This window comes from Triticum aestivum, chromosome 7B (assembly GCF_018294505.1).
Source record: "Triticum aestivum cultivar Chinese Spring chromosome 7B, IWGSC CS RefSeq v2.1, whole genome shotgun sequence".
In the NCBI taxonomy this organism is placed as follows: Eukaryota; Viridiplantae; Streptophyta; class Magnoliopsida; order Poales; family Poaceae; genus Triticum; species Triticum aestivum.
The window spans coordinates 628,600,549-628,625,716 of NC_057813.1; the positions used below are offsets into that span (position 1 = coordinate 628,600,549).

General features: G+C 45.4%; 1 protein-coding gene, 1 long non-coding RNA gene and 1 pseudogene across 2 annotated transcripts; 2 read left to right on the plus strand and 1 right to left on the minus strand.

The window, feature by feature from the left end:
• Positions 1–10,650: 10,650 nt before the first annotated feature.
• On the minus strand, positions 10,651–11,568 carry LOC123155752 (uncharacterized). Its single transcript, XR_006477590.1, has 2 exons — positions 10,932–11,568; positions 10,651–10,835 (listed from the first exon to the last, which is right to left on the minus strand). It is a non-coding gene; the product is annotated as an uncharacterized lncRNA (long non-coding RNA).
• Positions 11,569–18,589: 7,021 nt separating this feature from the next.
• LOC123158293 (probable protein phosphatase 2C 48) lies at positions 18,590–21,257 on the plus strand (annotated as a pseudogene).
• Positions 21,258–21,261: 4 nt separating this feature from the next.
• Positions 21,262–21,585, plus strand: LOC123162117 (probable protein phosphatase 2C 48). Its single transcript, XM_044579915.1, has one exon. It carries the CDS (start codon positions 21,262–21,264, stop codon positions 21,583–21,585), a length of 324 nt encoding a protein of 107 aa, XP_044435850.1.
• The last annotated feature ends 3,583 nt before the right edge of the window (positions 21,586–25,168 follow it).

The following is a 25,168-nucleotide window of genomic DNA, read 5'->3' on the forward strand; positions in this document are numbered from 1 at the left end:
CCCCTTCCTAGGCCTCGCTGTCGTCCACCGCCCTGGTGCTCTCGGTGTGGCGTGGTCAACGTGGTCAACGATCGACTTCCATCGGAAGAGTATTGTACGTGGAGAGGCTGACATCTGGGTCCACGGCGGCCGCAAGGAAGTGCCTCCTTATTACGCGCAAAATAATTATTCCTCCACCTGACAGCAGGGACCCACCGGACGAGCCACCTTATTTCGTGAAAAAAACATTTCCCCCTGACTGCTGGGACCCACCAGACGGGCCACCGTATTTCGTGAAAAAAACGTTCCCCCCACTGTTAGCTCGGACCCACCGGAAGTGCCTCCTTATTACGCAGAAAAAAATGAATACTCCCCCTGCTAGCTGGGACCCACCTTGGTGTGAGGCTGACTTGTGGGCCTACTAAGTTGACGGGGACGGAAGGCTTTGTCAACTTAGTCAATATGAACGATTCTAGGTCAAGTGACCGTACGATGTCCATCCAACGGCCGTAGTGCTTCTTCAACCTCTGCTCTTCTTGCTCCAGCCGCCCAAAGCAGCGCCGGTCGTGCCGCCTGCTCCTGCCTCCCGTGGCTAGCTGTGCTGCCGCGTAGGCCTCATCGCCCCCTACTATTCCCACCGCTGGCCGGGCCCTGCGGCGACGGTAGCCTCACACCGCAGCAGAACGAGTGAACCCTCATACTCCTCTCTGCGTGGGCATCCACTGCCGCGTTTTCATCGGCTCCGCGTCGTCCCCTTCCTAGGCCTCGCCGTCGTCCACCGCCCTGGTGCTCTTGGCGCGGCGTGCTCGACGTGGTGAAGGAATGACTTCCATCGGACGTGGACTGTACGTGGAGAGGCTGACAGCTGGGTCCACGGCTGCAGCAAGGAAGTGCCTCCTTATTACGCGGAAAATAATGATTCCTCCACCTGACAGCAGGGACCCACTAGACGGGCCACCGTATTTCGCGAAAAAACGTTTCCCCCCTGACTGCTGGGACCCACCAGCTACACCTTCGCACGCAAGGAAGTGCGTCTGGCTAAAAAAAACAGTTCGCCCGCCTGACTGCTAGGACCCACCCGCTACATCTTCGCACGCAAGGAAGTGTGTCCAGGCAAAAAAAACCCAAAACGATTCGCCCCCCTGGCTGTTGGGACCCACCAGCTACATCTTCGCAGGCAAGGAAGTGCCTGACAGTTGGGCCCACCTGGTCGAAGCGTACTTAGCGTTGTCATTCTAGTCGCGAACATGTACGTACATATATACTGGTGGATGTAGAGGCAAGCACGTGTCGTAGTAGAGGCGCGCACGTAGCATGCACACGTATGTACAGCGGCCAGGGTGCAAGAAAGAAAATACGGCCACGTATGTGTACATACGGGCAGGGTCTCGAACGCCTACTCACGTATACATACGGCGAGGGCTCGTGTACATGACTGCGTCAGAACAGAGAAACAACGTCATCGTCGTGTTGATGGGGAGGCAACGGAATGCGTTGTGTTCATGGGGAGGCAACGGAATGCGTCATTTTCATGGAGAGGCAACGAAATGCGTCGTATTCATCGGGAGACAACGGAATGCGTGGGAGCCAACCAGCTGGGTCGGAATGGAATGCGTGGTCGTGTTCATCAGGAGGGCTTGGACGGAACAGGCGATGGAAATGAAGGCTGGCATACCGCAAAACGGAGGAAATGGACCTCCTACGTTCGGAACGGGGGTCCTATTGATCGGGAGGGGTGTGTCGTACCGAAAAATGGAGGAAACGGACCTCCTATGGTCGAAACAGGGGTCCTGTTGATCGGGAGGGGTGTGGCGTACCGCAAAACAGACGAAACGGACCTCCTACGGCCGAAGCGGGGGTCCTGTTCGTCAGGAGGGGTGTGGCGTACTGCAAAATGGGACTCCATGGGATACTGTTCATCTCCACCGTCGACCTCCTCCAGCCTCCACGGGTTACCGTCGACCTCCTCCAGCATCCACGGGCTCCTGTTCATCCAGCCTCCACCGTGCGCTACTCCACCGGCTACTGTTCAACCAACCCTCCATGGGCACCCCTCCACCGTCTATTGTTCATCCAACCCTCCACAACACGAGGTCCTATTCAACCACCCCTCCACGGGCACCCCTCCATCGTCTACTATTCAGCCAGCACTCCACCACACCAAGGGGTCATGTTCATCCAGAGGCAACGCCACCGGTCACTGTTCATCCAACCCCCCCCTCCCCGCAACGCTCACTGTAAATCCCAAAGGCAGCATCGATCGACTTCAGTTAGCAGCAGTAGCAAAGGAATCGCTCGATCAGGTTCAGTTAATAGCCATCGATCGATCCCTCGGGTTCAGTAACACGTAACCTGCGGTGCAATCGCTCGGGTTCAGTTAGAGCCCAACGCCTCACTCGGGTTCAGTTAGAGCCAACGCCTCGCACACACGCGCGTACGTGTACGAGAGAAATGCGCATCGCTCAGCCCCCGACTTCCCAACGTAACCGGGAACTCCCCAAAATTGTCCTCCCCCTCGCTTCTACCACTGTTTTTTCCGTCATGGACGGCCCAAAGAATGTCATGGAGCTGGGTCTTCGGCCCGCCCAGGACGAAAAGCCAATTTTCTGTCATGATTTTTTGTCATAGAAGTAGGAGCCCACCACATCTATGATGATACCGGGTTTTGTCACAATTATCGTCATAGAAGTGTCATATGTATGACAGAAGAAAAATTCGTTCGGCCCAAAATGTCACGGATGTGTCTTTTTTTTGTAGTGTGATTTGTATATCTCCAGCCAATTTGCAGTCCATCGATTATTCCATTGCCATCTCATGGCCTTGGCATGGAGGAACTATGCCACATGATAAAGCAGTCCTGATGTAATCTCTCTGGCCTTCTCAGCATTCTCCATGCCTGTTCCTAGCCATGGATATCTGCCGGCACCAACCAGCACACAAACTGTAAGTAGAAAAAGACGATCGAGGGTTATGGTTATAGGGATTTAGACATAGTTTTCTTATGTTTTAGATCCGCTGAGGATGTTGTTACAGTGATTGAACATACGTCTGGCTACCTATATGCTCAACACAGGGTGGTGCATATTTGATTCCATCAATAATTTAACGCACTAACCGACATTGAATCTTTGTTTCTCTTTTGTTCTTTTTTACATCCTTCGCTAGTTCTTGCAATCTTCTAAATAAGTCACATTCAGTTGGTCACTGTTTGTTCACAGAGTTCTTTCATGATCAGTAGAAACTTGATGTGTGTTGACATTGGCATTGGTGGCCCAAAATAAGGACATGAATATGTTGCATTAAACTTCTCTCCTTGCCATCGATGCTCATATTTGCGCCTTGGGGGTGATCTTGGTTTCTTTGCATGGTTTGGCCGATAAGCATTCTTGTCTTCACTCTTCTTTTGATATTTATCCAATAGTTCAGTGAAGGTGATTTTTAATCTCTTACACTTGTGCTTATTTCGGCCTTTGTTTTCCTTTTGTTTTCTTTCATCGATCATTGGAGTTTCTTCTTGCCCTCTAGTCCTTAGCGTCTTCATTGTAGCTTCGATAGAATTTTCACCCTCAAGAATATTATCATTGTGCTCTTAAAAGATTTTCCTACCTGAAAGCTTAATCCCATTCTCTATAGTTTTTACCTTCTCATGCTTAAATAGACCAGCATGAAGCAGCCGATGCAAAAACTATTTACCATCTGGACCAATTGGAATAGACTGGTCATCTCTTGGTGTCTCAACAAATTTGAACCGTCCTTATCAATGGCCGATTTAACTATTTGATGAAACATATTGCAATCCTCGAAATTATGTTTGAACGAATGATGCAATCTACATCACATTCGTCCTTGGTTTGATGGCTTGACGTGGTGATCAAGAATTCAAATGTAATTATTTTTCAGCAACAACTCAAATATTTGATCACACATGCTTGAATTGAAGGTTAACCTTATATTTTCTAGACGATCTTGTTGTGAGAACGGCTTTAGAGGTAAGCACACAAATGGTTCAGATTTGGAATCTCCCCATTTGGCTATGAATTTTCTTTTGCATTCTTTTTACGATGTCATTGGATAACATATTATACTAGCATCCATTTTCTCAACAGGATCTAAACTTGACATTATGTTTCTGAAACAAAAATAGTTAGAACACACATGTTTCAATTGAGACGAAAAGCATGCCATGTAAGAAATAAGGAAAGCTACCCAACTAGATATGAAGTTTAGATAAAGCAATGGGGAAAGCCTTGGCTATAACAATTAGTCACTCTCGGTCTATATAAATGGCGCAATGGGTTGACCGATATGCTCTATAACAATTTTATCGCTTACAAGTAAATTACCCTTCTTCACTGGTCTTTCAAAGTTACTTATTAGGATTTTTTCTAATAGATGCATCAACAATAAAGTTGTGACCAAATATGAAAACAAGTAAGTTAATTGATAGACATACCTCTTCAAATTTATTGGAAGAGCATGATGGTGGTGTGACTTGAACAATATCTTGCTCCGTCTTTGGATGGCTCCCCAACGCCTTTTGATCATAATCTTTATTCTTGATTCCGTGCATTATTACATCGAAGATCTTTGTCAGCCGAGCTTTTTCGGCTACTTGTTCTTGTCCTCAAGGCTTGTCAATTTCTACGGCAAGGAACTCATAGGGCAGGAAGTAGGTTCCATTAACTTTAGAAAAATCAGGCACAACTGTTTTCCTATGCTTGCGATGACCTTTCTCAATAATGCTTGCCTATTCGGATTTGATGGATTCAGAATATACACTACTTGATTCGGGGTTTTCAACCGAAGCATTTTCATGTTACGAATCATCCTTCTTTTCATTGACTCTACCAATTGGCAATGCTTCTTTTATATATTTGAGCCAATTATTTTTCTGTTTGTTTCTGGTAGTGTGCGGCAAAATTGGCTTTAAGCTGTTTCTCAATTTCAGCCGACTCTGGATATGATTGCCCCCCAATGCTTTTAGATTCTTTCGGAATGACACATGAGTGTTGCCAAAACATTGCAATTGCATGGGGGTGTATAATATTTGTGCAGTATAACCGCACCTAATCCCTGCTCTCTCACGCCATTTGGCTTTGTGGCTATTTGTTTTGCTGATTTAACCATTCCTGGCTGTCAGATCTACTTGATGTAGCATCATGGCCCAATTCCTATAGCATTCAGGCCCAACTATCCTAAGGGGCTGCTACTCTGGAAGAAAAAACTGAGGCCTCTTGTTAATTGGGCCACTTGAGGCAGCCCATTTAACCTTCCTGACTCCAATCTTTCGATGGCTCGCTGCAGCTGTCGCTTGTACGTAAAAAACAAATGTGAGGTCAATAGGATGTGTTGGACTCGAATAGAGGAGGCGCTCGAGGGAGCCAGGCACGCGAGGGGACCGAGCGGTGGCGAAGCAAGATGAGTCGAGCGACGGGAGCCGAGGCACGCTAGTGGATCCGCCGTCACGCGGTTCAGCCGATGCGTGCGAGGGGAACCGATCCAACCTATGAGGGGATCCAGCGGATGTGCGGGATTCAGATGAATCAGGAGGACGTGAGGCAGTCATCAGAGATGAATTGGGTTATTTTGTAGCTGTAGCAACATGTTCGTGCCACATGTTTCTGATGTAGCTACTGCTGAAGCAATTGCTCTCAGGAATGGTATTAATTTGGCAGCTCATGTGGGATGCTTGAGGATAGATGCTGAGTCAGATTGTGAACTTGTGATCAATGCAGTAAAAGATACTTATAGATTCAATGGTTCCCAAGCAACAAGAATTATTGAATGCGTTCAACTCTCTTGTGACTTCGGACAGGTGAAATGTTCTTTACGCAACCGAGAAGCAAACAGTGTAGCAGATGCTTTGGCTAAGCAAGCATATATGCTGAAGAATTCTTCTGTTTGGGAAGATGATCGGCCCAATTTCATTTCCTCTTTGATTGTAAATGACATTGCTATTGTCTGAGAAATGAAATCTTTACTTTGTCAAAAAAAATATTATTTCTCCCCAATTATTTGCTCATCATTGGAATTGTTCTCAAAGTTGATAAAATTTACCCCATGCAACAGACAAAAATATTGATCCGCTTGCACTTTCAATCAGTAATTTGGACCAAAGTGTCTGGTCTGAACCAAAGTGCCTCTTTCTAGATGCTTAAGAAATGACACTTCAAAATATGACTGACCGTTTCGTAAAGAAAACATGATCGATCATGATCTAGAAGCCTCTAAACAAAACCAAGTTTGCCAATTGGAACTGGAAAAATGATGCAAAATAATGAACGCACCAGAAGGGGAGCTCAAATCCAAGTTGTATTTTGCGCCCATCTTATACTATTTACTAATTGGAGGCACCAAATGAGGTTCCATGTTAATCCCGGTAGTTAGAAAATTTGGACCATTAGGTTTACTAATGATACATCGATGGCCGTCAGATAATGTCTTGATGCACCTCTTCACGTGCGGGAAACAGACTCCTCTATTTGCACCTCCTTACGTGATACTTGAGAATATACTTTGGCTCCCATTGTGTCGAATCAATAAATTTGGGTTGAATACTTTACCCTCGAAAACTGTTGCGATCCCCTATACTTGTGGGTTATCATTTACAAAATCATATCAAAGATGCTTGCAAATAGATTGAAAAGGATCGTGCCTAAGATTATATCACCCACCCAAAGTGCATTTGTTCCTGGGAGACTAATAACACATAATGTGCTAGTTGCTTATGAATGTTTTCATGCAATCAAAAATAAAACACATGGATCGGCTGGCTTGTGTGCTGTAAAGCCTGACATGCATAAAGCATATGATAGAGTCGAATGGGGGTTTCAGAAGGCAATGATACAACATATGGGTTTTCATGAACATTGGGTTGAATTGATGATGGAAGGCCGTTTCTCACCTTCTTTTTGCAAATGATTCATTAATTTGGATGAAGGAAAATTTGGCAAATGCAAACACACTGAGAAATGGTCTGCATATGTATTGTCAGAGTTCGGTTCAATTAGTCTCAAGTGCTAAATCCAACATTTTCTTGAGCCCAAATAATTCAATGCTAGTAAGATAGAATATTTGTAATCAACTGTTTATATTTACTAAGGCCCTCATTGATAAATACATGGGGTTGCCTTCCATGGTGGGATTGATAGGAGTGACTGTTTTCAACATCTTGTTGATCGGGTATGTGAGAATCTTAAAGGCTGGAAAGAAAATATGTTATCTGTTGGGGCCAAGGAGACTTTGTTGAAAGTTAGGGCACAGGGAATTCTCTCATATGCAATGTTAGTGTTTAATTTTCCTTTGAGAATTTGCAAAGCTATTATTGATGAGATTGCAACCTTCTGGTGGGGAGATGATGAAGCTAAGAAAAAGATGCATTGGATGGCGTGGTGGAAGATGTGCATTCCAAAGGGGATAGGAGGTATGGGCTTTAGGGACCTTCATAGATTTAATCTTGCTATGTTAGCAAAGCAATGTTGGTGACTAATCCAGAATTCAGAATCTTTTTGTGCCCGCGTTGTCAGTGCAAAATACTTCCCAGATGGTGATATTCTAAATGCATGGTCAAAGGGTTGTTCTTATTATAGATGGCAAATCTTTGTGCAGGCATCCAAACCTTTAAACGGGGGTGTATTTGGAGAGTGGGAACAGGTCGGGATTAAGAATTAATCCGTGATACATTCTACCCTATTGATGTGCATCACATATTTCGAATCCCTTTGAATGTCCAAGGAATTGACGACTATGTTGCATGGCACTATACAAAGTCTGGTACATTCTCAGTTTGATCTGCTTATCATAGGGAATTGGAGCATAAATTTGGACAACGTATGCCTGCGGAGGATGGCCAAGGTCGAGCAAATCCTATCCCCATTTGGGATGACATGGTGTCGGCTAAGGTTAAAATTTTGCTCTAGAAAGTATTACATGGGATCCTTCTCTGTAAGGTGTACTGGAAAACAGACATGTTTTAAAACAAGCACAATGTCCGACCTGTTTGAGGGGAACTGATGATATTCAACACTGTCTTTTTAGCTGTAAGAGGGTTAAATTTATTTGGGAACAGTTGGATCTAACAGAGATGATCAGGAAGGCCATATGTCGAGATCGGTCGTGTTTTTTTAACTTGAATCAAATTACAAAAGAGAACTTAGGGAAGAGTATTGGAGGTCTACATATACCCGAGCTTGTGGTTGCGGCATCTTGGTATCTTTGGTGGCAATGTCGGCAGCTAATAAAGGGTGCATCAGTATTGCCAGCAGATAGAACAACAACATCCATCAGAGGATTCTTCAAGTCAGTATTCCGGGCTCAAATCCTCCTCATCTTCGTCATTCCGAACAGATTAGACAGAGATCCCATATAGATTCATGCCAGCTCCTCGGAGCGGCAAGGTTAGGGTTTCTCAACATGCGTACACAATAGCGAGATTTGCTGTGATTTTCTTGAGATCGATTCACGGATTCAATGGCGACGACTGCGGCTCCCGAATACTGGTCCTTAGGGGCACGTGCACGAAGACATCCCGGCTGTCATCGATAAGGTTAGGTCGGATCCGGTATGGGAGCGGTGACAGTGATGCGAGGCGGCTTGTTCAGCCGGCGGCAATGGTCGTTCGGTTGTACATGGACCACCATGTAATTTTTTTTATGTTTCGGTGCTTTGTATTTCTGATGAATCTTTATAATAAATCTGATATTTTCGCAAAAATAAAAACTAACTAGATACTTAATTTATGTTTATGTGTTTGGATTGCTAAACCTCAGTCGACTAAAACTTAATCAAATCTCAGTGGATGCTATATTCATCAGATCTTATGTGGTGATTCATGCAAAATTTTCGTTTTAATTTTTAATTTTTAATTTTTATATGTTATACGTCATTTGACTGAGACTTGGTTAAGTCTCAATCAACTGAGATCTAGACACACCCTTTATGTATTTTTGGGCTAAGGACATTTTTTTCCGTTGCAGCGCACAGACATTTTTACTGCTTGGTAAAAAAGGAATTATAGAATCCGTCGGACATCTTGACGTACGATGTTCTCAGCCACGGCCAGCTCCCGAAGCCACAAGCACGGCTTGAGCTTGACTGAGCTATGGACGGAACAGGCGGGCGTGGCTTTCCAATGGACAAGCGGGCTAGCGTTTATATAGCCGGCGCGAGAGTGCGGGAAGCGGTCACCTAATTCTGACTGTGTACGTACTGCACCGTCGAATCAGATGCCGATCATCATGCACGAGAGCGTGCGGCACTGTTGAGGTCGTGGGCGATCAGGGCATAGCTCTACTGTTTACACCCGTACCTTAGTGCATCCATGGTCATTGAATGCTATTGCTGCCTCATGGTAGCACCACGTACCGTTCTGTACCTGGATGGTTACAAGTCTCGCTGGACTTCTCGACGTGGATGCACATATGAACGGCGTACGTGCAGTCGTGCATCCTTGGATTTAAAATATTTTTTCGGAGTATGACACACACTTACGGCGCAGAAAATCAAATAGCATTTCAGCTTATAATTTGAGAGGGGGAGGCAGATAGGCACCGGGGAATAACAAGGTTGCTGTCCGGAACGAAAAGACGATGCATGTCTTGTTGTGCGCACGTGCCCTGCCGCTCATGGCATCGCCGGGTGGTCGCGGTCGACGTACCATTTCCGGATAGACGACGCCACGTGCCCGCAGATGGTCGTCCGGCCGTAGAAATTTTCTATGGACCCGGGTTAACGGCATCGCGGGCCAAGCCGCCCAGAGCAGCACGGCGGGCACATGTATGACCGGTCGTCTTAATCAATCCGCTGTCGCGCACCTTTCCGTGGAGGCATGCGTACGAATCGTAGATGCCCTCGCCAATGTATATCGATTCGGTGATAGACATGATTCTATTCTGGAATTGTGAAATCCACCTCTCCATTTTGACAACCCTTATTGATCTTCATTATCAGAAAAGGGCAATGCCAGCAAGCCTTTTTTTCAACGCTATCCTACCATGTCACTCATTCCCTGGACGAGCACGGTTCGCTTCCGTTCGCTTAATGATGACGTGGCCATGACATCCGTGTCCCGCAACATGATCACCGAGTCCGTCCTCAACTCCGAGCCCATCCAGATGCAACCGGTGCTAAGCCAGCTTTGGTGTAGCTCCATTTACACCAACCTCTCCACACGTTGATCCACTTCCGTGCACACCACCACAGCATGGTAGATCGTAGTGCCGGAGTTCTAGCGAGATTTGTGTGCTTAAACATGTGTGCATATTGTTGTGAGTAGCAGTAAAATGTGATGTTGCTTGTACGTAATCTTAATGTCTCACGTGTTTTTGTTTAAGTTGTTTTTTGCTTCTTTCTTTGGGTGTTCGGTGTCACCTTATTTCCCTTTGTGTGCTCCCATAGCCATGAATATCTAGTAAATGTTCCTAGACAGTAATAGTGATTAACCTCTTTATGTAATGTCTATACGTATGTTCATTTCTGTAGAGTCGAGATCTGGTGTACCCATTGTTTGTCCCGATTTCTATGTTTTCTAGATGGATTTCTTTGTCTCTTGATCATGTAAGATCAACGAGCACATTCCTTGGCATACTGGAAGCATTTTTTTTTCTATTTCTATGTCTGTTAAAATCCTATGAATCAACGAGAAGCAGTTATCATACCAATGCAAACAACAAGTGACGAGGCTATGCCCAATTTTTTTTAATACACACAAAAAGGTCAAATACACAGCAAATGCCATTCATCGGACATCATTCTTCGCTTTATTTAATTATTTCTCCATCATGAAAATGGTCTTACACTTAAGGCCTAGGTACTTGCCGTGGGTGGGGGTGGTAGCTTTATTTCCGGAACATGATAACCTGCAAAATTTCATTCTTCACATCATAATGATGAACATGAGAAATTATATAAAGTTTTATTTGTGTGTGCGCGCGCAAATATGACAATATACCAACCTGCACAGTGAGTGTCTGTGTGCAACCCATTGCCGCATACATGTGTAGCCATGGCAAACTTGGCTAGACTGAGCAAAGTCAGTTCGTGAGCGGTGAACCGATCACAGATGCAGTGGATGTCTTTCGCATCTCTTATTGTATTGCAACATGCGCTATGGAGTGGCGGGTACTGGTCACCAAGTTTCTTCTCGATGTGATGCCAACAATCTCGCATCACCTTTTTTTATCAAGGCGGCAATGATCTATGTCATTGGCTGCACGTGCATGGAGCGAACAAGAAGAGGCAACCACAAGGACTAGGAAGCATAACACTCCAGCTACTTTTGCGTTGTTCATGTTCTATGTTGTGTAGAACTATTGGTATGTGTTTATGCAGGACTTCTGTGCCACTCAGTCTCTATATATAGTGGTCATAGTGAAGTTTTTAGACTCCATTTGCTCATCAATCGCTTAATTGGTCTCTTTTAACTAAGTGAGAGATATATGACTCGGATATGTTATAATTTAATGTTTGCACATCTAGATCTTGTATAAAGTTGTTGGCAATGGATGTGGATGCAACCTATTAATTATTGGCAGTGGAGTAGTTGATTTCGAACTCTTAACAGATATGTGTACATAACTTGGGTATGTTGATAATTAATGTAGGGACATGTTTGGTCCTTGTAGTATCACATCGATGGTAAAGGATACTTCTAATTAAATATAGCTAGGTGCATCCATTTCTTGTATCAAATTGATGGTAACGGATATGTAGATAAGCCTATTTATTTGTCTATCTATCTATATCTCTATCTCTATCACTATCTCTATCTCCATCTCTATCTATCTATCTATCTATCTCTATCTCTATCTATCTATCTATCTATCTATCTATCTATTTATCTATATCTATATCTATATCTATATCTTCTCTATCTCTATCTATCTGTCTGTCTATCTATCTATCTATCTATCTATCTATCTATCTATCTATCTAATACTAATAACGGACTCCCTACATATTAAAACATTAATCAGTGAAAACAAGAAATAGAAACCGGTGATTTTAGCGGGCCTGAATTACGACGGTTATGATCTATTAATAAATCCCTTGGATATTTCAATTGAAAAATAGAACTTGGATCTCACTTAGGGAAAAAAAGGAAAAGATATGATGCTATCTAAATAATCATTTAGATTTGATACATTAGCTGAGACGTCATGCAATTGTGAAAATCATGACCGTGTTTCTTTGTGACTAACCTAGATACGACCTGATTCGTATATCTCCAGCCAATTTGCAGTCCATCAATTATTCCATTGCCATCTCATGGCCTTGGCTTGGAGGAACTATGCCACATGGTAAAGCAGTCCCGATGTAATCTCCCTGACCTTCTCAGCATTCATCATGCCTGTTACTAGCCATGGATATCTGCCGGCACCAACCAGCACACAAACTATAAGTAGAAAAAGACGATTGAGGGTTATGATTATAGGGATTTAGACATAGTTTTCTTATCTTTTAGATCCACTGAGGATGTTGTTATAGTGCTGGAACATACGTCTGGCTACCTATATGCTCAACACATGGTGGTGCATATTTGATTCCATCAATAATTTAACACACTAACCGACATGGAATCTTTCTTTGTCTTTTGTTCTTTTTTAGATCCTCCACTAGTTCTTGCAATCTTCTGAATAAGTCACGTTCAGTTGGTCACTATTTGTTCGTAGAGTTCTTTCATGGTCAGTAGAAACTTGATATGTATTGACATTGGCATTGGCGGCCCAAAATAAGGATATGAATATGTTGCATTAAACTTCTCTCCTTGCCATCGATCCTCATATTTGCGCCTTGGAGGTGATCTTGATTTCTTTGCATGATTTGGCCGATAAGCATTCTTTTCTTTACTCTTCTTTTGATATTTATCGAATAGTTCAGCGAAGGTGATTTTTAATCTCTTACACGTGCGCTTATTTCGGTCTTTGTTTTCTTTTTGTTTGCTTTCATCGATCATTGGAGTTTCTTGTTGCCCCCCAGTCCTTAGCGTCTTCATTGTAGCTTCGATAGAATTTTCACCCTCAAGAATATTATCATTGTGCTCTTAAAAGATTTTCCTACCTGAAAGCTTAATCCCATTATCTACAGTTCTTACCTTCTCATGTTTAAATAGACCAGCATGAAGCAGCCGTTGTAAAAACTGTTTACCATCAGGACCAATCGGAATAGACTGGTCATCTCTTGGTGTCTCAACAAATTTGAACCATCCTTATCAATGGACGATTTAACTATTTGATGAAACATATTGCAATCCTCGAAATTATGTTTGAACGAATGATGCAATCTACATCACATTCGTCCTTGGTTTGATGGCTTGACATGGTGATCAAGAATTCTAATGTAATTATTTTTCAGCAACAACTCAAATTTTTGATCACACATGCTTGAATTGAAGGTAAACCTTTTATATTCTAGACGATCTTGTTGTGAGAATGACTTTAGAGGTAAGCACACGAATGGTTCGGATTTGGAATCTCCCCATTCGGCTATGAATTTTCTTTTGCATTCTTTTTCCGATGTCATTGGGTAACATATTATACTAGCATCTGTTTTCTCAAAAGAATCTAAACTTGACATTATGTTTCTGAAACAAAAATAGTTAGAACACACATGTCTCAATTGAGATGAAAAGCATGCCACGTAAGAAATATGGAAAGCTACCCAACTAGATATGAACTTTAGATAAAGCAATAGGAAAAGCGTTGGCTATAACAAAAAGTCACTCTCGGTCTTTATAAATGGCGCAATGGGGTCGACCAATATGCTCTATAACAATTTTATCGCATACAAGTAAATTACCCTTCTTCATTGGTCTTTCAAAATTACTTATTAGGATTTTTTTCTAATAGATGCATCAACAATAAAGTTGTGATCAAATATGAAAACAAGTAAATTACTTGATAGACATACCTCTTCAAATTTGTTGGGAGAGCATGATGGTGGTGTGACTTGAACAATATCTTGCTATGTCTTTGGATGGCTCCCCAACGCCTTTTCATGATATTCCTTATTCTTGATTCCGTACATTATTACATCAAAGATCTTTGTCAGCCGAGCTTTTTCGGCTACTTGTTCTTGTCCTTGAGGCTTGCCATGACCTTTCTCAATAATGCTTGCCTATTTGGATTTGATGGATTCAGAATATACACTACTTCATTCAGGGTTTTCAACTGAAGCATTTTCATGTTACGAATCATCCTTCTTTTGATTGACTCTAGCAATTGGCAATGCTTCTTTTATTTGAGCCAATTCTTTTTCTGTTTGTTTCTTGTGGTGTTCGGCAAAATTGGCTTTAAGATGTTTCTCAATTTCAGCCTACTCCGGATATGATTGCCCCCCAATGCTTTTAGATTCTTTCGGAAATGGCACATGAGTGTTGCCAAAACTTTGCAATTGCACAGGGGGTGTATAATATTTGGGCAATATAACCGCACCTAATCCCTGCTCTCTCACGCCATTAGGCTTTGTGGCTGTTCGTTTTTGCTGATTTAACCATTCCTGGCTGTCAAATCTACTTGATGTAGCGTCATGGCCCAATTCCAATAGCATCCAGGGCCAACTGTCCTAAAGGGCTGCTACTCTGGAAGAAAAAACTGAGGCCTCTTGTTAATTGGGCCACTTGAGGCAGCCCATTCAACCATCCTGAGTCCAATCTGCCGATGGCTCACTGCAGCTGTCCCTTGTACCTAAAAAAATGTGTGGTCAATAGGATGTGTTGGACTCGAAAAGAGGAGGCGCTCGATGGAGCCAGGCACGTGAGGGGATCGAGCGGTGGCGAAGCAAGATGAGTCGAGCAACGGGAGCCGAGGCGCGCTAGTGGATCCACCGTCACGCGGTTCAGCCGATGCGTGCGAGGGGAACCGATCCAACCTAAGAGGGGATCCAGCGGATGCGTGGGATGCGGATGAATCAGGAGCAAGTGAGGCAGTCAAGAGAGATGATTTGGGTTATTTTGTAGCTGCTGCAACTGTTCATGCCACACGTTTCTGATGTGGCTACTGCTGAAGCAATTGCTCTCAGGAATGGTATTAATTTGGCAGCTCATGTGGGATGCTTGAGGATAGATGCTGAGTCAGATTGTGAACTTGTGATTGATGCAGTAAAAGATACTTATAGATTCAATGGTTCGCAAGCAACAACAATTATTGAATGGGTTCAACTCTCTTGTGACTTCGGACAGGTGAAATGTCCTTTACACAACCGAGCAAGTAGTGTAGCAGATGCTTTGGCGAAGCAAGCATATATGCTGAAGAATTCTTCTGTTTGGGAAGATGACCCCCCTAATTTCATTTCTTCTTTGATTGTAAATGACATTGCTATTGTCTGAGAAACGAAATCTTTCCCCTGTCAAAAAAAAATATTTTTCTCCCCAATTATTTGCTCATCATTGGAATTGTCCTCAAAGTTGATAAAATTTACCCCATGCAAAAGACAAAAATATTGATCCGCTTGCACTTTCGATCAGTAATTTGGACCAAAGTGTCTGGTCTGAACCAAAGTGCCTCTTTCTAGATGCTTAAGAAATGACACTTCAAAATATGACTAACCGTTTCGTAAAGAAAACATGATCGATCATGATCTAGAAGCCTCTAAACAAAACCAAGTTTGCCAATTGAAACTGGAAAAATGATGCAAAAGAATGAACGCACCAGACGGGGAACTCAAATCCAAGTTGTATTTTGCGCCCATCTTATACTATTTACTAATTGGAGGCACCGAACGAGGTTCCATGTTAATCCCAGTAGTTAGAAAATTTGGACCATTAGATTTACTGATGATACATCGATGGCCGTCAGATAATGTCTTGATGCGCCTCTTCACGTGCGGGAGATAAACACCTCTATTTGCACCTCCTTACGCGATTAAAAAACTGAAATAAAAATCAGCGGGGAAGCACCTCTTCACGTGGAGGAGACAGACTCCTCTCTTTTCACGTCCTTATGCATGATAAAAAAACTGAAATAGAAATCAGCAAAAAAACACGACCATGTCTCCCATCGCCGCTTCTTCTCCGCAAGCAGGTCTGATCCCCTCGATCTGCTGACCACCAATCTCCCTCATCTGGTCTTCAAGGCAGCTCCGACACCATCTATCTCCTTCCTCCGGCTACCTTAGATATTGCCTCCCCAATTTATTGAGGTATCAGCCCCCCTCCATGCTCACCACTTACTTAAGTAGGTCGGAAAAATTGGCCACGCGTACAGCAGAATTCAGCAGCATGCGTTGCATTGGAGATGCATGAGGAGAATCGAGCTCCCTGCCCCTTTTTGCTGCGGGTAGGTATATGTTTTCTATCTAATCAACTATTTTGTATCTATATAACATGGGACAATAGCAACAAAGTAGAGTTAAATCCTATAGTTTTTACCAATTCAACTATTATCCATAAAATTGTCCATCCTTAGATTTGAGTGGAACCCAAAATTAATACCAATCTGGCTGCTAGAGTATGCAATTTAGTAAGGTTAGATGCCAGTGGAATTAATTAGGTTAATATTCAATCTGATTCTACTATGTACAGCCAGTTTGGTTTCAATGTCAATGGAATAAAATACTGAACAAATGAATGTCAGAATAATTTTATATGAAGACTAAAAAATATTCTCTCCTTGATTTTATTATTTTGTTTCCATATCACACTGCACTGAAGATAAAGAGCGGTGTGGGGACGTTTTAATAACTCTGGGGGTTCTGGCTGAGGGCGAGAGATCTTGATGAAGAATGTGTGCTAGAGCTCAGATATAGAGGGGTCTGCATCAATGAACACTTGCAGCATATAGTATACAGCCGTGTGGAGTTTGTTCCAGAGGAAGTAGCATTTACACACGTAAATGTTGCTCTGTCGTATAAGCAGTAGAAAAAGTGTTGGGACCGCCATGTATGGCTGTTTAGGGCAGACTGCTAGATTATGCAATTTTAAAAAGGTTAGATGGCAGTGGAATTAATTAGGTTTTTATTCAATCTGATTTCTACTATGTACAGCCAGTTTTGTTCCAATGTCAATGGAATAAAATGCTGAACACATGAATGTCAGTCTAATGTTATACGAAGACTAAATAATATTCTATCCTTTATTTTATTATTTTGTTTCCATATCACACTGGACTGAAGATAAACAGCAGCATGGGGACGTTGTAATAACTATGGGGGTTCGAGCTGAGGGCATGAGATCTTTATCGAGAATGTGTGCTAGAGCTCATATACAGAGGGGTCTGCATCAATGAGCATTTGCAACATACAGTATGGAGCCGTGTGGAGTTTGTTCCAGAGGAAGTAGCATTTACACAAGTAAATGTTGCTCTGTTGTATAAGCAGTAGAAAAAGAAATGTTGCGACCGCCACATATGCCTGTTTAAGGCAAACAATATAGCATGAAGTGAGCAGTCGTGGACCCGGAAAAAGTTCAGGAAGGACAATACCAAAATCTAGGAGGTATAGAGTTTTGTATCTATTTTTACTTTTGTAGAACTATGAGATATAGAGGCCGGATGTGGAAGTGGTTGTATCACCTACATACATGACAAAAATTACTAAAAGCTTCAACCGCAAAAATATGATATTAGTTCGCCGGCGCTAAATCTTACTCCCTCAGTTCCTAAATATTGAGCAAAATGAGTGAATCCACACTCTAAAATATGCCTATATACATCCGTATGTGGTAGTCCATTTGATATCTCTAAAAAGACAAATATTTAGGAACGGAGGGAGTAGATATGACGCTAAACTCTGATAGATCAAACTGAGTTGATATTTTTTTATATATATGGTGTCACACTCATTTTCTTCTCTTATGAACATTAATTTTCATTTGTTCCTTTCTCAAATTCTGCACACATGGCCTATAAACACATGGTTTTCAAAACAAACTAAATTACCAACTATATTTCCGAGCAAGCTTCTGGTGGTTTGTGTCCGGTCTGTGTGTGCAGTGCTATTCGGGAGAATATTAGAAATAACATAATGTGCTACCGAAAAACAATAGTCGCTTTGAAATTTCTGTCGTAATTATTCCAATAAAACATATTTTAACTTTCACCAAAATTGTGTGTACTGCTATCTCTACTCCTAATGTCTCAGTTGGTAGTCTCCGTTCCCGGTTATATTTCGACCCACCATTTTTGCCCGGTTTTTTTCATTGGTTTTTTTTCATCAGGTTTTTTTCTTCTAGTGCTCCCTGTTGGTTTTCCCCTTCCGCATCGCTCGATCCAACTCCTCCCCCTCCCTCGGTCTCGCCTCTCCTATCGCTCGATGACGCTCGGTCCTCTCTAGGGTTCGCCGCCTGCCGCCGTATCCCGCCGCCCTGCTCTGTTGTTGCCCCTCTCTCCGCCTGCCTCGCCCCTGCTCTAGAGTTCGACGCCCGCCGCCGTCCCACGCCGCCCTGCTCCGTTGTTGCCCGTCCCTCCGCCTGCCTCGCCCCCCTCCCCTACACTCACCCGTGCCCGATCTGGATCTGGATGAGGCGTTGCCTCCCGTTCCTCTCATCGCGTCCCTTGTGCCAGCCATGGAAGAGGAGAGGAAGAAGGGGAGGGAGAGCACAGAGGAGGAGGAGGAAGAATAAGAAGCTTATCTGTAGAATCAACCGATCGAGCGGGGCTCTTGATCTTGGCTAGCGAGAATGCGGCAGATCTCGTCGATGCTGCAGGGCTTGGCCCGTTCCATGTCTCTGGGAAAGGAGAGGAAGGTGGAGGAGGAGCACCAGGGGACGGTGATGCGGTTGTCGGGGACGCTCTGGGGCAAGGGCTCCGAGACGTTCGCCGCCGCGTGCTCCCGCCGCGGCGAGAAGGGCACCAACCAGGACACCTCCATCGTCTCGGAGGTGAGTTTGCCGCTACCCTGCTTCTTCCCTGCTTGCTCTCTATTGCATGCGAATGATTTTTTGCGCTGGTTATCGCAACATATTACCGGTGGCGTGTAGTAGTCAAGATCAGCAACACCACGTACTCTGCACGGAGCTTCTTGCCACACAATTTAATTCCCGCGTTCCAAACACAAATTTCTGCTACTCGAGAGGCAGAAGAGGTTTTAATTGTGGCCAAGACGAGCCGACGACACGGTCTCTGTTCCACAGAAAATGGCGAGGGAACGTACAGCGTTGGGACTTGGGACTGGTCGCTGGCTTCTTCTTCTCATTTATGGCCACAGAAGAAATGAAACAACTTTCAAGTGCTTGCCTTGCGTGTGCACGAAATAGAATAGAGATTGGATCCCATCTCCCTCGGTTGTTCACCTAACCATTTCTCTGATATTTTTGTGACTGAGATGGTTAAATTCGGTTTTGTTAGGCCATTCATTCACCAGATTACGTGTTGCCTCTTGGGACAATCCTGGATCATGTTGCTCACAAGTTTCTTGGATATGGCGCTTGCCTTTTGCGTCTAGGGGTTTCAGTCCGTAGTGTTAGAAGGGAGAGAGGGTCTAGTGGAATAGTTCGTTGTATTGCTTGAGCCTCGTGTGCATATATATATAGGCGTACAATCATCTATTTAGAGTACAAGACAAGCCAGAACAAATCCTAGTCTATCTCGTCTTTTCTAATAAACATTATACTCAACATCCCCCCGCAGTCACAACGGTAGCGATGCAGTCGGTGAGACTGGAAAAGAATCCGAAGGTAAGCCGACAGACACCCCCCCACAGTCGTAATGGTCGACGCATCGCGGAGTCGTGGCTGGAGTGGCAACGGACGAGGTTGCTCAAGCAAGGCGGTAGCCCTTTGTGCCGTTTGTCGATGTAGCTGAGAGCGTGGGTGGTGGAGCCGTGGTCGAGGTAGCCGTGCGAAGAATGCCGTGGTCGATGTCGAGTCAGGGTGGCCGGTGCAAGGAAGTCGCCGTGGAGCCGCGGGCGCAAGAGGGCACCGAGTTAGTCATGGGCACAGTGGTGTCGAAGTAGTGGTGCGCCGGGAAGAAGATGTTGTTGACGACGCGTCGCGGCGGGTTTGCCAAGCCCGGGGACACATCATGGACGAAGGCACGCATCGATGTTCCCAGCACCAAGCATGCGTAGACGGACGAAGACGAAGTACCGCACCAGGCTTGGCAGGTCCGGGGACACGTCGTGGACGAAGGCACGCCACGGTGTTGCCAGCACCGGACATGCGTAGACTGGGACCTGCACGAGCTGTACGCCATGTCGAAGAGGTCGGAGAGGCCAGCGGAGAAGGACTCGACGATGGTATCGGCGTCCATCGGCGCAGGGCCGATGTCACCAGCGGTGGTCGGAGTAGAGGAAGTGGTCGGGGTAGATGACGACGACGCTGGCGATAGGCTGGTGCTGGATGAAGAAGAAGGGGTGGACGGGCGGCGGCGGCGGCTATGTTGACATATAATGTGCTGCCTAGTCTCTTCCATCAGATCGGTCTTTTGGTTGCATTGCCTAGAGCATGCACTTCTACATGGTATCGGAGCCAAGAGGTCTTGAGTTCAAGACCCGACTGGCGCAATTAAATTGCAACCCACTATCGGTCCACGTTTAGGCCTGAGGGAGCCACACGTGAGGGAGAGTGTTGACGTATAATGTGCTGCCTAGTCTCTTCCATCAGATCGGTCTTTTGGTTGCATTGGCTAGAGCATGCATTTCTACACGTAGGAGTAGTATCTGCCAAAAAAGGGATGGTACGTGTCTTGATTTGCCGAGAAAACTTGTACTACGTACGTAAAAACGTTATTTCCAACATCTTCATAGTAGGATCAGATGTGCTGATTGTTTTTCAGACTGCAAAAATCATTGTATTTCATGAATACTCCGTGTGACTACCCATTTTTTTGTTGGATAAAAAACAGACAATTGGTTATTTGGTTATTCATGTTTGTTCTCAATTTCTCATGTCTCTCTCTTCCCTGTCCAGGGATACGGGTGCCAGGACGACGCCATCTTCTACGGCATCTTCGACTGGCACGACCAGTGGGGCCACTACGTCCCAAGGCCGTCCGGGAGTCGCTGCCGCAGTCGCTTCTGTGCCGCTGGCAGGAGGCCGTCACGCTGGCGTCACTCATCGACGGCGAGAAGAGGCTCATTGACTGCCAGTTCGACCTCGTGAGGAAGTCCTACCTGGCCGCCGCTGCAGCCGTGGACGAGGAGCTCCGCCGGAGCCGGCGCCTTGATGCCATCAACAACGGCTGCACGGCTCTGTCCATCATGAAGCAGAGCGACCTGATGGTGGTCGCGAACGTCAGCGACTCGCGGGCCGTCCTTGCGACCACGTCGGACGACGGGGACATCACGACCGTCCAGCTCACCGTCGACTTCAAGCCCGACTTACCCCGTAAGTCATCATGACAAGACTAGAAGATGGACAGTCCATTCCTGACACGGCAATTGCTCCCCCACGTTCGAATCCGAATCGCAGAGGAGAAGGCGCGCATCTTGCAGTGTGAGGGCCGCGTGCACTGCCTCAACGACAATCCCGGCGTGCACCGGGTGTGGGTGCCCCATCGGGAGGCGCCGGGGCTGGCCATGTCGCGCGCGTTCGGCGACTACTGCGTCAAGGACTACGGCGTCATTTTGGTGCCGGAGGTGACGTGGAGGAGGATCACCGCCCAGGACCAGTTCGTCATCCTGGCCACCGACGGGGTAAGCTACAGTAGAAAACCACCCATTAGTCTCGGTTCGTAAGGGCCTTTAGTCCCGGTTCACGAACCGGGACTAATGAGTCGTTACTAATACCTCCACCCATTAGTCCCGGTTCAATCCAGAACCGGGACCAATGTGCCTCCACGTGGCTCTGTGCGCCCACCCCAGTCAGGGGGCCTTTGGTCCCTGTTGGTGGCACCAACCGGGACCAAAATGCATCCACGCGTCAGCATTCTAGTTGCTGGGGTTTTTGTGTTTTTTTTTGAAAGGAGGGGAGGTTGGGGGTTTTGGGGGGTTAATTTGATTAGGTGTTTCATATATTGTGTTAGCTAGCTAATTAATAGAGAGAAGTGTCCTCTCTTATGTCCGTGCTTGGATGCTATGTACTATATATACATAAGTGATCGAGAGAACCATTCAGTACAGAAGTTCGTCATGCATACCGAGAGAAGTGATCGATCGACCTCTCCTTCTCCGAGAGGTTGGTCGAACAACAAGTTTTCGTATCATGTATCCGACGCTACCGGCTACATACATGTACAATATGTATAAGATCTCTTATAATTACAAACCCTTAGCTAGCATTTGAAATCAATTTCCACATGGTATTCTCCGGTTTTACTGATGACGTGGTCAAGAAAGAATCCCGCCAATTCCTCTTGAATTGCTTTCATGCGATCTGGTTCTAGGAGTTCATTCTGCATCTGCCACGTCTAATTTGAAGAAGGGGGTTAATTAATACATATATATGAATGAAACTCAACAGAAATGATGGTGTAATAAAATGAAATTGTGAATATTATTGCTTACGCACTTCATATTGTCTTTGAGAGTAGCCCCGCTTGTTTTTCAAAGTCGTGGTGTGGATGAACTCGCACACGTAGTATTCACAGAAATCATTCCCTTCCTCCTGCCACAAGCACTTTACGAGAAATAGAGGTCAATCAAACTGATAATGAAGCATTATAAATGGCATTGATGAAAGTATATATAGCTATATATAGAATTAACGGGCCGGAGATGCGCGCAACTAGCTAGCCAGTAGTACTTACTTTCGGGTATGTATATCGCAGCTCCTTCGGCAGTCCCGGAGCTTCTGCGGTGAACTGTTCCCAAACCCTGCAAGACAAAGAAAATAATTATTATTACTTGAGATATCAGGAAATGAACAAAAAGTTACCGATATGGTGCAATAATTATGATCGATTGAACTTACTTGCTGAGCATTTCAGTCATGTCCGCATAGGTTTTGGGATCTTTCCGTCTCGAGTCTAAGACGGTTACTAGTCCACGCTCAAGCTTAATCTCCAGAAGAATATAGTGGTACCTGCGCACGCATGCATAACTCATCAATTACATTACTATAACCTCGCTTGAGTAATATGGGAAACCGAATATGCACACGACAGTAACACTCACGGGCCGTTGTAAGGAAAGAGTATGGTATCTTTGTTTTGATTTTTTATCAATGATCGTAGCAAGTTGTCCTCGGCCTCTTTGACGTTCTTTTTAACCAGAAATACATCTATGATATTTGTGTTAATGAACCCAATATCATAAATTTCTTGTTTTTTGCACTCGACGATCTTCAATCTGCATAATATATTGAGGATAATTAATTATAAATACATGCATGCAATGAAAGAGCCGAACTATATATAGAGACTTAATGACAGAAATAGTACTTACAGGCAATAGCAAAAGACCATTAATTTATCGAGGGTCTTTTGATTGAAGAACTCGAAGAACTCCTCAAATGGAACAGTCAACAGATCATTTGCAACGAGATCGTGCTCCTCTTTAATATGCAGATACAAAGCATTCTTACCATCAGACTCTCTGCAGATTTCCATGTACCAATTATGGAATCTTCGCATCATTGTTGTCAGAGATTTTTCATCTTTGACGAGAGGCTTCCCGTACTCGTATCTGTGTCCGTCCACCTTCAAGAAATCAGGAAGTGCATCGTCAGGCAGGTAATCGTCAAGATTGCCATAACCGGCCACCGTCCCCGGAGCATTAGACACATTGAGCGAGGGGCACGATTGCTGTGCTTGTTCGCCGAGCTGGGCAATTTTTTTCCCCTTTGCTCGTTGTTTTGACCTTTTAGCACTAACAGTAGTTCCCGACCGCTGGGCTTGGAGATATGCCTGTTCAGTAATGCGCTCATAGTTGGTTCTCGGCGGAGACTTTGGTGGTTTCCTCAGGGCATCGATAGTGCGCTTTGCTTTCACCGGATCTACCTTCTCCTCCGGAGGTGGATGTCTCTTTTCTTTCATCCCTTCAAAGAACTCCTTCACGTGGGCATGCACAATCGTATCGTTTTCCTCCTCGGACCTCTCGTACGGTAACTTCTCTAGAGGCTTGAGAGATGATGGACCGTATTTGTATTGCCTCCCGCCTCTGGTTGTGCTGCTAGACGCCGGAGCAGACGGAGCGGCTGCAGCGTCTGTCTTCTTTCATGCTTGCTTACGAGGCGGAGGAGAAGGAGTACGACGCGCCGGAGCAGTCGGGGCGGCGGCGGGTCTCTTTCGCCCTTGCTGGCGAGGCGGAGAAGGAGGATGCTGCTGGCTGCTCGGGAGCGCCGGCGCAGGCGGAGAAGGAGGCGGAGTGCCGCCATGCGCCGGAGAAGGAGGCGGAGTGCCGCCATGCGCCGGAGAAGGAGGCGGAGTGCCGCCACGCGTGCCCTGATCGTCACTCGCCGGAGGAGGAGACGGTGGAGGAGGCGGAGTGCCCTGACTCGCCGGAGCTGGAGGAGGAGGCGGAGGCGTCCAGTTCAGAAGGTTTATGAGCTCCTTCTTCCATAGGCATGGAGTCTTCAGAGCAGAACCCAGCCTAGTCTCCCCTTCACTGGTAGGGTGGTCAAGCACGAGGTCCTCAAATCCCTCCGTTATTTCATCCACCATCACCTTAGCATATTCTTTTGGAATCGGCTGGCAGTGATAAGTTGTGCCGGGTCCACTAGGATAAACTTGGCCAACAGCCACCTTGACCTTCAAATTCATCCATCGCGCCATCATGTGGCAATTTTGAGACTCCGTGATACCATCCACGGGATAGCTGGCAGGAGCCGTCAAGACATGCTACGGCTGAAGTAGCTCGGTGGAAGCCACGCTACTTCTCCGCTGAGATGGCGGGGTAGCTTCGGGGGAAGCTTCGGCATGTCGTTTGTTGCGATCTGCTGCTTCGCGTTCCTCTTCTCGATCCTCTAGCCCCATTACCCTTCCAAGCAGCGCTTGCATTTGGTCCTGCTCCAGTTTCCTCCTCCTCTCGTGGGTTTTGTAACCCCCTGCGTCCAGAAAACCAACCTTCCACGGAATGGAGCCTGGCATGCCTCGTGTCCGTCCAGGGTGCTCGGGATTCCCAAGGGCCATTGTGAGCTCGTCCTTCTCCCTGTTTGGAAGGAACGTCCCTCGCTGCGCTGCATCGATATAGTGTCGAAGGTTCTTGACTGGTATTTGCAGTTGCTCGTCCGTCCACTGACACTTCCCTGTTACAGGGTCCAAGGTTCCGCCATCCCCGAAGAACCAAGTCCGGCAACGGTCTGGCCAGCGCATTGTCTCTGGTTCGATCCCTTTTTCAAGCAGATCATGCTCAGCCTTGGACCACTTAGGCCGGGCTTTGA

Coding starts and splice junctions, on each gene's coding strand:
- LOC123162117 (XM_044579915.1), top strand. CDS start 21,262: ATGGACAGTCCATTCCTGACACGGCAATTGCTCCCCCACGTTCGAATC.